This window comes from Excalfactoria chinensis, chromosome 10 (genome assembly GCF_039878825.1).
Source record: "Excalfactoria chinensis isolate bCotChi1 chromosome 10, bCotChi1.hap2, whole genome shotgun sequence".
In the NCBI taxonomy this organism is placed as follows: domain Eukaryota; kingdom Metazoa; phylum Chordata; class Aves; order Galliformes; family Phasianidae; genus Excalfactoria; species Excalfactoria chinensis.
Genome location: NC_092834.1, coordinates 12,081,879 through 12,095,020, shown reverse-complemented (window position 1 = coordinate 12,095,020; position 13,142 = coordinate 12,081,879). Strand labels below are relative to the sequence as shown.

The 13,142-nt window shown below is 36.1% G+C and overlaps 1 protein-coding gene across 5 annotated transcripts in view; it reads left to right on the top strand.

The window, feature by feature from the left end:
- Window positions 1–13,142, top strand: part of NEDD4 (NEDD4 E3 ubiquitin protein ligase) — a 49,931-nt gene that overhangs the window by 20,968 nt on the left and 15,821 nt on the right. For 3 of the 5 annotated variants that reach the window (XM_072345609.1, XM_072345608.1, XM_072345604.1), the window contains 7 exons: window positions 5,626–5,676; window positions 8,398–8,459; window positions 9,211–9,313; window positions 9,795–9,964; window positions 10,543–10,660; window positions 10,790–10,957; window positions 12,703–12,768. In XM_072345609.1, coding sequence (XP_072201710.1) covers window positions 8,413–8,459; window positions 9,211–9,313; window positions 9,795–9,964; window positions 10,543–10,660; window positions 10,790–10,957; window positions 12,703–12,768 — 672 coding nt within the window. In that variant the 5' untranslated portion in view covers window positions 5,626–5,676; window positions 8,398–8,412. Of the gene's footprint in view, window positions 1–5,625; window positions 5,677–5,702; window positions 5,756–6,422; window positions 6,433–8,397; window positions 8,460–9,210; window positions 9,314–9,794; window positions 9,965–10,542; window positions 10,661–10,789; window positions 10,958–12,702; window positions 12,769–13,142 lie in introns of all 5 variants that reach the window. The other 2 variants (XM_072345605.1, XM_072345606.1) reach the window with 2 other exon arrangements.

The following is a 13,142-nucleotide window of genomic DNA, read 5'->3' as shown; positions in this document are numbered from 1 at the left end:
ATTTTTGTGGTGTAAGGGAGAAGGCCTTGTTCAGTGACATGAAAGCACGGGGGATTTCAAAAGAGAGAAAAGTTCCAGAACTTACTAAGAACAGTACTTTTAAAAAGAATTCTACCTTAGCTGCTTGTTGTTCATTGTGATATTATTAATAAAGTTCAATTTGGAACAAACATTTAACTGAAGATGAATAGATCTGGAGTAGGTATCATCTGGCAAATTATAGGTTATTTAAAACAACGTTATTGTGGGAAGCATTGAGTAACGTTAGTAAGAAATGTTGAGCTTATCTAAAGAAAGTTGTCACGCTGATCTAGTAGGAAGAATTGCTGGTGGGTTATCTGTGTAGTCGTTGCTTTCTGTTATAGAGATTGAGGCATCCGTGGTGAGTTCATGCATGTTGGTTTAATAACCTGCACATAGCAAGTGTATCTGTGTATCTGTGTGGTGCTGTACTGCACCTAATAAACTTCCCAGGAGTGAGACTGTGATGCAGATGCTCCGATTGACTGTTGCCATCTTGGAGCCAAATTAACGGTTTTATTTTCTTTCTATTTCACTCTCTCAGTAAAAAAAAAAAAAAAAAAAGAAAAAAAAGAAAGAAAAAGAAAAAACTGACTGTGTATTAAGTCCCTTGGATGAGTGCGTTAACATCTGTCATATCTGGTTTGATCTGTTTCTCAGGGAGAAAATTACTTGTGCATTTAAACATTTGATAGGGTTTTACATTTTTTGTGTTCTAACCTTCATGGTGTTAATTAGTCAAGGTAAAAAAAGAGTGCAGCTGGAATTGTTACTACAAGAGTTTGTTTCTCAAACCTTAACTGAAGTCGTAAGACTGGGCACAAAAGCTCCCACAAATAGATTCAAAAGTTTTATGTTTTTTTTATGCTATTATAGAGTTAACTGTCTTGATATTGGAAGCAGCTTATCAAAGTAGTAACTAAGCAAATATTTGGTACAGTTTTCTGATTATTATTTTTTCATAATATAATTTTGGAAGTGTTGACTAGTTTAACAGAGGAGGCCAAATTTGAATTGGCTCGTGACTTTTTATAAAACCTAATACTCCTGCTTTTTATATAGTAGCTTATTTGGCACATCTGCCTATAAAATCAAGAGAACTCAAATTCCTGATGAATAAAACATACCCTTTACTAACTTTTGACTTGTTCTCTCTTGTACGTAAGTATACTTGGGTTGTATGAGACAACAAATTATCATCCTGTGACCTATGTGAAAATGAGATCTCAAATGCCAAAAAACCCAAACCTATCTTATATTGCTTTGTTAACGAATGTGTAAGTTCAAGTAGCAAATAGTAAATGGAGTAATATGGGATTGATATTTTAAAATCACTGCAGGTTAAATATGGACTTTAAATGTATCTACCCATAACATACCAGTTCTATGTAAAAAGTATAAGGTATAAAAGAAGAAACATGATATTTTTGCTCTGGTCTTTGTAGAGCAGGAATTTTCTGAAAATATCTTTAGAAGTGAGGGGGAATTAGTGAAAATAACTCGTGTCATTTCTGAATCCTGTCTGTGAAACAGATGGTAAAACTGCTGAGGCATGTTATGCTGACACCTTCCTCTGGAAGCAGCCAGCCAGGCTGTTGGTCCTGCAGGAGCTTATGTTGTGTAATAGCCATCTCTCTAACATAGTTGTTTTCTCCACTTTTATCTCAGTAACTGTTGATTGTATTTGTTTGTTAATGCCAATTAAAAAGAAATGCTTGCATTTCATATAAAAAAAAATAAATCCATTCACCATTTACTGTTGACACGAAAAAAAAAAATGCAAGAGTCTGAGATTGTAATGACTCTGTGCAACAAGGTATTTATGGCTTTGCATGTTAGGAAAAACGCTGCATTTAGAATCCACGAACTTGGTAAGATCTTAACATGATAATTCAATTTTGCTGTTTTCCTGCGATGAATAGTGTGTGCTGGCAGTGTTTTGTGGAAGGAAAAAAAGCTCAATTCTCCTGATTTAGGGTTTTAGAATGCCAAATAATATACTCAGTGCAGCACAAAAAGAAAAACACTTGAAATGGTTAGTATAGCCCAGGGAAGTTTTGTTTGGGTTGGGCTGGATATTTTTTTTTTTCATTCTCATCAAGCTTGTAACTAACATTGGTGTTTGGGTGTTTAAGCAAGAAGAATGTTCTTTTTATAAGAGATCTATTGAACCCTTGTTTTCTTAAGCAGTGATAGTCTGGATCACTGTTTGTTTTTCCAGTTTGAATCAATACTTTATATTCCATCGAATAAGAGCTGTATGCTCTCTCCTTTTCCTGTACAGCTGTTGAATTGTGCCTGAAGACCAGCCTCATGTACAACCAGCTGGCTGTTCAGAAAAGGACTGAGAATGTACTTAGGATCCACTTTATGCACTAAGAACAAAAAAACGTAGTCACAAAAGAGATTATGGTAGAGAGAATATGTTCTTTGAACATCTGTGCAAGAGCCATTAGAAGTGGTACTGTGATTAATCCAACAATTAAGAAAGGCATTAAAGTCAGTTTTATCTACTCAAACTTGATAAATTTTGGGTGGTGTTCCAAGCACTGCTCTTTAATGTATGACTCAGTGTGATGACGCTGTTATACTCAGATAAGCGTGTCTTTTAGTGGTTTATTCATAACTGCTAAAGCTTATTAGGCATACATTTATAAATTAGATGAGAATGAGTTTTGGAATTCAGGTATGTCTGGATTACTTTTTCAGTGTTTGTACCCTTCTGAGCACTCACTTTTGCATTGCACTGGAGTTCTTTAAACGTGTTGGATACAGCAGCTGTCTGTCCTCGCGTGTTTTTAATAACCTTCTATAGACTAAACCACTGAATCAGTAAAATAAAAGGCCTCTTTGTTAGTGTACTATATCATTAATAAAGGTTTATGCACTTATGGTTTGGCAAGCAGAAAGTTTGACTTCTCGGGCTGTCAAGTAGTTACAAGTTGACAAGAACAACTGACCTACTTGTCTTTGCTAAAGGAACTGGGATGCCTGCTGTCATGAAACAGAGATGCAAACAGTTTCAGCTCCACTGGCATTTAATTGTTAATGTGTGCGAAGTCTGTTTCAGAGCTTCTTTGGCACTTCTTTGAAGGCAGTTAGTCAGCTTGTCAGAGTGAGGCACACTGCTAAGCAGCATTTCTGCTATCTGATCTATGTATTAGTAGTTTGGAGGTCAACAAAAATCTCGGCTGGAGGATTTTACTCGCTGGCTGGAGGAGAAAGTACTGTTAAAGGTTGGTTATCGAGGCTAGCTCTACTAAAAATAGCAGGACAGCCAGCAGAATAATAAAGTGAATAACAGGAGCTCGTACTAAAATTACGCTGGTAACAAACACAATGTTCTGAGGTTTTCGAAAACGCAGCAGACATTTGTCCCACATTCCAGTAATTTATTTGAAAGGCATGTTCCACTTGAGGATTGCCAAGAACTTTACAAATAGTAAGCCTTTTAACGTGGCTAAGGTATGTGCTGTGCCATTTTAAAAAGAACCTCATAGGCAGAAATGATAGCCATATTTTTTCCAAAAGCTTGTGGTCTCTAATAATACAGAAAGTTTTCCTTTACTAGGTCAGGGAACCTTCAGACTCTTCCGTTATGAAAACCTGTTGTAGCTTTCTATCCCAGACCAGTTTGAGAGCTAGAAAAAAGTGGTGGCATTTTTTTTGGGGGGGAAGGCGGAAATGTTTTTGTTTGGATTTACTTGTGAGTAGCTTTTTTTCCTTGGAATCTGAACAGAAGACACACATGCTATAAATTTAATGTAAGGTTATGTATCTGTACTTTTTTAGCTCATTACTATGTGATAAGCTCTGCAGTCCAGTTACACATTGTGTTTTTTGAAGGTATAAAAAGTAGAGTTTAAGTTAGCGTTGTCAATTAACTGATACATATGTGAGGCACTTTTTCCATATATATCTACAATTCAAAGACGAAATGGGCAAACCTGGGATGACAGGCATAGAGAAAAAAGGATCCAGGATTACTGAGGGAGAAATATCTGCTTGAGGAAAGGCCTGTATCCTTTACAGTCAGAGGTGTTCAAATGGAGAATGCTGTCAGTAAGACAAAAAAGACCGAGTAGGATTGAGTGGGAATTTTAGCACCTGGAAAACTAAAAATATAGCCATGCTAGAAGAAAGGTGAAATGCACAGCTTTGCCTTGAGGTGAAAGGAATGTATTTCAATGAAATATGGAAGCTGGTAATGGAAAGTTATGGGAGAAGACCATAGAAGTCCTTAGATTGTAAATTTGAATAAAAGCTTGTGGTGCATCAACAAATTTTTAGGAAAGAGCAGCCGCTGAAACTTCTGTTAGCTGTTTAAAACACAAGTCAGGAAGATGAAACATCCAGGGGCTGCGCAGGCTGCAGCGTGGAGGACTTCCACAATTGCTAGTCTGTCTATACAGAGACTTCAAAAATGTGAATTATTTCACTCTCTTTTGATTTTAGCACACAGGCAGTGGTGTGTATTTGGGTTAAATGGCCCATGCGATACGTTTCCTTGCCCACGTGAAGGTTTGTGAAGATTTCAAATCATAAGTGGACTTGAAACAACTCAGCCCATGCTTCTGTAATCCAGTGGGATGTCAAGTGAAGTACTGGTACTGCTGGCATGACTGTTGGGCACTGTTCAAGTGACCCACTAAAAATCCTCATTTCTGTAGGAGTAAAAAACCAGTGATCACCAGTAAAGCATAGAATAATTTCATGTGGTGTTGTCCGTGCCTAAATTAGGCTAAAGAATAGGCTGTGGAGAGGTGGTGAAGCTGTATTCATAGTCTGGTTATAATCAGGGCATCTGAAAAGGCATCCTAAGTCAGGATAGGCTCCTGCAGATTTTTCATGCTAAGCTAAACTCTGTGGTGAGTGTAGAGCAATGGCATTTTTCATAGATATAATGAATTTTAGTGCACTTTCAGATGTCAAGAGGCATGTCGGATGGGATAAGGCAGATGCTGTATTTCAGGCTCCTGCTGGCAGGCTCGGGACAGCTGGAATTGCTGCAAGTTCCAAAGCACTTATCACAGATGAAACTTCCTCTTACTTCCTCTTACTTTTGACAGTTAGCTGTATTATTTTGAAGTGAAAAATAATTTAGTAGATGCTTATGTTAGACATTCTGCTTAAGTTCATACCAATTTCACGCATTCCTAGCAGAAGGGTCTGTAAATAATTCTGTGTTATTTCGTGATAAATGTTTAGTTGTTTAAGCATATATCATGACAACTGTTTTACTGGAATAGCTAATGGAAGCTTCTTTACTTTCTGCCCTTCAAGACAGTGTTTCTATTGGAGATGCTGACAGTCCTGACTGAACAACTCCCTTCTGTTTGCTTATCAGTAGTCCATGTGATTTTAAATAATTAAGAAATCCCATAGCACTGTCCAATGTCATTTGTTTTGAGGAAGACAAGGCTGTCCAAGACTCAGGTACCAAGTCAGTTGGAACTTGCTCTGTGCGGAAAGTTTCCTTGTCTGTGCTTCAGCTCTATCTTGAAGATCTTAAAAGGCTTTACTGTGTTATCAGGGGTTTAAAGCACTGTTTCTAAAACATTGTGAATTTACGTTTTTTGTGCTTTTTGTTTGTGTATTTTCTAGACTCGAGATGATTTCCTTGGGCAAGTGGATATTCCCCTTTATCAGTTACCGGTTGGTATTTTGATCTTTTGTTTTCTATTAACAACATGAAAAGGGATTCCGTAAAGAACTGTTTTAGTCACCTAAGGAAGTAAACCATATCGATGACCTGGTTGAATTTTCCTGTTATGTTTTTGTTTACTGCTGGTGTTTATCAAAACAATATAGTTCAACATGTATGTAGATACTGATTGCTGCTGCTATGAGAGCTAGAATTGCTTGTAGCTTTTTCAGAAATAAAAAGGGAAACATTTTAAGCTGTCTTAAAGACAAGAAGAGATTATAACAATTGTCATATTTCTTAATATTTTGTTTGAAGTCTTTCTTTGTTGCTTTGAATGTTACATACATTTCCTTCTATTAGTTCTTATTCCCACAAACAAATGCACAAGAAAATAAGTGGAAAACAGAACTGGACTTGTTCTGTACATCTGTGCATTTTTGCATTCCTGTTGCAAAGCACATTGTTAACTTTTAGGGAAGATCACCAAGAATGCTCAACTAAGTAAGCAACTAAGTAAGCCTTTCCTTTTTTTTTTTTTTTTTTTTTTTTTCCATTTTGGGATTTCCAAATGTTAGAGTACTAACAGTTTTATCAGCAGCTGATTTAAAGACAGGATAATAACTGTGGCAAAACCTTTCCAAGAGCAGTTTCCTCCCTTCGTCCAGGCAAGACCCAAGGTCAGAGTAGTCACAGACCTGTCCTGCCTCCCGCTGTAGGCAGGATGTGAGGTCACAGCACCGTGCTCGGGGGTGAGTAGCTGTGATGTCCCTCCAGAGAAAGCTGTCTCTCCCTGCCTACTGGGAAGCTGGGCAGCAGCATCACAGTCTTCTGGGGATGTTGGTGCATTACCTTTAGCCAGAACTATATAGTCTCACTTGGGTATTTTCACATTCATTTTCTTACCTTCCTCAAAGGTCAGCATCTCCCTGTCCCCTTTGTTTCCATTTTTGTGGTTCCTGATTACTTGTTTTTGCCATATAAATCTACTGTGCTTCATTGGCCCAAGCATAAGTGGATTTTTTGTTGTTGTTAACAACAAACTTTCATTTTACAAAAGTAAATGTATCTTTGATAAGATTAGTTTTGGATACATGAAGTCAGTTTTATATTATAAATTTATTATTGCATGTAGTTTTGGGTCTTGTCCTGTCTTCCTTGATACTGTGTGAAAGCAGACTGCTCATAACTAAGAAGGGCTGGTAGTCATGGGCACATTAAGAGGTTAACTACAGTAAGGTAGGGAACAGATACTAATTTTGTCATTCCAAAACCAAAATTAATTAATCAAAGGCTAACCTGGCATTGAATCCAAGGCACTTCTTGATTTTGAAAAAATAAGAGGCATGATTACAAAGCATATATTTGCTCCTTTTTCTTTTTTTTCCCTTCATGTGATTCTGCAGCATTTTACTGTGTTACATCGAGCAGGGATTAAAGGAAAAAAAAATAAGAAGACAGTTTGAATTCCATTTTACTTTCAGAGAAGTATTTATTTTAATACTTACACCAAAATGTCTGGTATATAAAATAGCATTTTTCTTTCTGAGATTCAGTGCAGGAGATATTCAGGAAAATTGATTTTCCTTAAATTGCCATGAAAGATGCCATTCTTCCATGACAAAGACAGAAGCCTGTTAAAATATACATACATACATACATACATACATACATATATATATATATATATATATATATATATATATATATATATATATATATATATAAGCTTTTTAATGTAATAGCGGCTAACCTTATATCCTGGAATTTTGGGCTTCTTCCCAATGAAATATTGACATTTTTTTGACTTTTTTTTTTTTTTTTGCAAATCCCATTGTGGAATTGCATCATCTGGCATTTTTTTCTTAATTAAAAATTCTACAAACAAGTGCAGTTTTTTTGTCTCTCGTGCAGTACTTTTGGAAATGGTTAGGATATATTAACAAGTGCCTAGAGTTAGATCCCAGAATTCACAAACAGCTGAGTAAGCAAAATTCATTTTGACTTGAAATAGGGATTTCCAAATGTTCCTAAACACACAGTACTGTAAGAAATGAACTGTTTTTGTAGGAATTGCAGAACAGCAGCTGGATGGTAAATATTTGTTAACCAGAAAAAATAAGTATATTATTAGTATATTTTTTTCTGTAGTTGTCCTTCACGTATATTTCTGTACCTGTACCCAGGATATATATTTATAAAATTGTATCTGTTTAATTTCTGTGCTTCTTTCTGTTGAGCAAATTCACTTTCAGGAATCAGAAGAAATGTTCTCAGGAGTGGATTCCTCTGTGGTTTTGTAAAGATTTTCATTTCTGCCAAATCCTAAAGCTTTTCATATCAGTTCTGCATAAGAATATTTGAAAAATACCAAAGCAGGGGAAAAAAAATAATTATGGCAGATCTTTTGAATGCCTGAATTGAGAAGTGACTGATTTCAGGCTAAACAGTCACTTTTCCCTATGCCTGTGCTTTAGAAACTGTAATGTGTGTGTATATATATTTTACACACTGAAAAGGTTCATTGTTCTTTTTTCTTCCCTTGAACTGGGGAATTAACTTTATTCCTACGATAAAAGTTGGCTTTGATTGCCAGAGCTTTAACTGAACATGTTATTCAAGTTTAAGAAGTTACATGGACGTTAAAAAACTGATCTACAATTTCTGATAGTTTTCCTAAGCAACAAATGTTCAATGATAGAAACTTCTTGAAAAAACTTCTCTTATTCCAGACAGAACATCCAAGTATGGAGAGACCATACACCTTTAGGGATTTTGTTCTTCACCCAAGAAGGTCAGTAAATACCATGTAAAAATTCTAACTTTCGTATCCAAACAATTCAATTATATAAATAGTTGTATGTATATAAGTATTGTCTGCGTTTTCACGTTTTCATCACAGAAACTTGAATTTCAATGGAGCAAAATATTTGCGGTTCTGCTAAAGTCAGCATTTGTTTAAATTCTTCTTCAAATGGAAATTGTTTCCTCCCTTCCTTTAGAAGATGTCTGTTGTTTGCCTGTTTCTCATAAGCTGTTTCATATGACTTTAATTACATAACGAAGCTAAAACTGAAAAGCTGCTCACATTTAAGAAGTCCTGTTAAGAAAACAAGCAATTATAAAGTACGTAACACTTCAGTATTGATTTTAGTGTTACACATTTCATAAGAGTTTTTGAAATGTAGATTTTTTAACCTGGATCAGCAATGTAGAGCAATGGAGATAAAATTTATAAAATGCATGTCAATGTTTTTTCAGATATTGCTTTTTAGTTATGGGTTATATAGAGCTTTCTCAGCCACATTGTTAGCTGAAAAGGCAATTTGAAGAATTTTACATACTTGATTTTAGGTTCTTAGCATTTCGGGGTATGTTCATGAGTCTTAAACCTGATACCATTTTAGAACTTGGTTAATTCAGACTCTAAGAAGTCAAGTTTCTGAGGAGAGACTTCAAAATAATCCTCCAGCTGGACTTACTTAGCTTTGAATTTTGTAACAACTCCACAAGTGCACTGTAAGAACGCTTTTTCTCCTCTACAGCCATAAATCAAGAGTTAAAGGTCACCTTAGATTAAAGATGACTTACTTGCCTAAAACCAATGGATCTGAAGAAGAAACCACAGAGCAGGCCGAGGAATTGGAGGTGGGAAAATATATACTTTTTTGCTGAGAAACTTAGCAAACAGCTACTAAGGGCAGTAACCATGAAATGAATGTCAGAAATCGCTAAAATTATTTTTAGAAACAAGCCAGTTAGATCTGATTGCTTTTGTCTTGCTGTACAGCCGTGAGTCAGTGTAAAACAGTTTTTCTGTCTGAAGGAGTGTATTGTTCTTTTTTCAATAGAAAGGAAAATGTACATTAGACTTCAGTTTTGTTCTTATACTGCATTGCCATATTTCCATATATCTTTTAGTTATTAATTTTGAAGAACTTGAGTTTGAGAGTGAAGTGATTCATGCAGAAGTCTGTCCTCTCGTTTCTTAAGAAATACAGCAACAAAACTGGGAGCCAATCTTAGTGCTTTCAGATATAGTAGGACTGCACCTTAAAAATGTGATGATTTGGGATACTTTTTCACTTTGATAATGCAAGTTAAAAATAGTTAATATTGTGTCTCTTAGCCTGGGTGGATTTTATTGGACCAACCGGATGCTTCTAACCAGCCCCAGCAGCAGCAGCAGGAATCTCCTCCACTGCCTTCAGGCTGGGAAGAAAGACAAGACATCCTTGGCAGGACCTATTATGTCAATCATGAATTCAGAAGAACACAGTGGAAAAGACCAACTGCTCAGTATGTCTTTTGTCCTGAAGATTCGAGCCTTATATTAGTTTTCAATTTTCTCTAGTTGCACTGAAAGCAGGGAGAACTAGAAAATCCACGCCTTGAGAGTTAGATCTGAGACCTTCCCACATCTGAACATTCAAGCCCATACGTCTTGGTCATTGACTAGTGGTCCATTTAACTACAAAACATCCTTCCTACTCTCTGGAAGCTTATGTTCAAATTGAAACTGCTTTTAGTTATAGATTATTTTTTATCTCTAAGACTGATTCTTCCTTCCCAGCAGTGACTGTATATTTACCTTACTGTTTTGATGTGTGTGGTTTTTTTTTTTTTTTTTTTTTTTTTTTTAATGGACTACAAATTTTGTCCCTTAGCATGTGAATTATAAACACAATAATTAAAATGCTGTCTGGTTATTTAATTTTACTGATGCTTCCTTTTGAAATGAAAAAAAGCAGTTCCCATTAATTGTACAGCTTGCGACTGCCTCACTTTCTCCATCCAGAACAACCGTAAGGTGTATTTTTTGCTGTTGGAAGATAAAACGTGACTGTAATATAGGTGATGTTTTTCTTTTTCAATAGGGACAATGTAGCTGTAGCAGATATTGGTAACATGCAGTTGGAGGCCCAGCATGCGTTCACTCATCGTCGGCAGATATCAGAAGATACAGAAAATCTAGACAGCAGAGATTCTCCTGAGGTAAAAAAGCATATGTAAATCTTTCTGGAATTCACGTAGGCTTTCAGCTCCAGTCAGAAAGGTTACTCTAAGTATTTGTAACTTAAAACTACTTATTTTAAAATATTTTTTCTTTGTTTCTTTTTAAAGAGTTGGGAAATTATAACTGAAGATGAGGCAACATTGTATAGCAATGAGAACCCTCAAATACCTCTACCACAGAACAGTTGTGATATACAGACTCATCTTGCAGAAGAGCTGAATACCAGACTTACTACCTCTGGAAGTTCAGCTACTGGCCAGTCAGCAGCCTACACTGTAAGTTATTTTTTCTCATTGTTAAAATTGTATTAATAAATGCTTTGTATCAACTGTTATATTTTTAATTTCATCACAAATGTTGAGAACTTAGAGTAATTTTACTATAGAAGCCCATCTAAGCAAACATTTTGTTATGGCCCGCTTTACTTATATAGAACAGGAATTTCTGCCTGAGTCTGAGGCTTGTCTTAACTATTTTTCAGACTCAAAATCTACCTTTTATTCCAGCATCGTGCTGATCTGAGTAGCACTGAAAAGCGCAAATGAAGAAAGCTGTCTGTAATCATCCTGAGTGTATATTTCTAGGGGAATAGTTCCATACTGGTAACTTCTCCTGTTAGGATAAGTTTAAAGATAACTCATTTTTCATCTCAAATATTGGGATGTGGTTTTATGATTTGGGCTGAGTAAACTTGATGACTGGATAGCAAAAAAAAAAAGACTTCACTCATACAGTTCTAAAATCTTGCACTGGTTATGAAATTTGTCTAATTTCCTGTAAGTCTATTCAGCTGACTAACCCAGCAGAAAACTCTGCTTTTTCTCCTCAACGCTGTTTTCTGCTGTTTTAGCAAGTTGAAAGAGCACCCTAGGTTGTCTGAAAAATGCTATACCAGCAAGGGGAAAACAGCACGAGTACACAGCAATGAGTGAGTCTTTTTGGTGGCAGCAAGCAATTAAATAAGCTTAGCTGTCTTGTGAAACCTGACCTTCATAAATGGCCTTGTAAACTGATATGTGTATGACTTGAGAAATCCGCTATCCATTGAGGAAAGCCCGCAGAGGTGACCCAGACCATATGATGCATAAGATCTCAGTATTTAAATGAGGTTGCCACTCCGAGTGTGACTTAAAGGTAAATTGTTTGTGTTTTTGTAAGATTTTACAAAGACGTCTTAAATGTTTCTGGAAATAGTGAAATGAGAGCCACAACACTTGCATATTCAGCATCCTATGGATACCAAGAAAGCCATTAGTTCTGTTTGCTTGGTGGGTAGCCAAGGAGAAAACAGACGGTTATTTGTAATAGCCAGCTAGAACAGCCTTGCATCCCTTCACCTCCACCACTCAAACAAACCCAAACAAACAATAAAACAAACAATAAAAAAGCCCCACAAAATCAGTTGTTTTCTCTGAAATATTCTAAGAGGGTGCATGGGTATATGGAGAACAATACTTCAAGTAGTCCTGAAACTTCTGGAGGAGGATGAAATGCAATACAATTGTAGCAGATGAGATATAAAAAGTAGCTCTAGGTAAACATACGTGTGTGTGTTTATGCAAACTGTAGTAATTGAACCACCCCTTTTGAGAGCTGTTATCTCAGTCTTTCATGCCCTATTTAAACTGCCCTCTGAAAACTTGTGTTGGCTCTGATGTGTCATAGGCTGTAGTTGGCTGAGAAGATAATGTTGTATACATTGTAAATTCAATTGTAATGTAACTGGTTGCAAATAACTGATGTTTTTAATGCCAAAATATCTATTGTTAGGGTTTTCAGAGCTTTTTCAAGTCTCTATATTAATTTTCTTTGAAGCTACAGAAGATGCTGTGAACAATGTTACTAGCAGTGCTGAAACATCAGTTTACAAATTTTTTTTAAGTGGTCATTTCAAAACAAATGATGTTTTCAAGGTGAAAACTGTAACAGTTTAAATTGTGATTATCATAGTCTACAGTTTGCTGTTGTCCTTAAAACTGCAAAAATAGCTGATATGTCATTTCTTCTCCACTACTTCAAGAGCCATTCCAGCAGAAGAGGTAGTCTGCAAACATACAGAGTTGAAGAGCAGCCTGCACATCCAGTGGTATGTCATCATCCAAAAACATTTGTTCGAAGCATTTATACTGTGATCGGAGGCTTGTGTAGCACAGAAGTTGGAGGATGTAGAACATCTTAATTTAGCTATGTATAATGGGCTCCTGGCAGCTCTCCTGATAAAGTTGCAATTATGAGAGTCTAGCAGGACTGGAGTTCAGTTATGAAGTTGGAAGATGGAAACTTTACGTTTTTGGGTTAACATCACTTAATACATGGATAGAGCTTGCAGAGGGAAATGATTCTCCCATGAAATACTGTTTTTGAAATCATTTACTTTTTAATAAGGGCTATACTGCTGTCCTTATGTTACATTTTCAAGGTGATGCTGCGAAATTATGAGTTCCTATCCAGAAATACGAG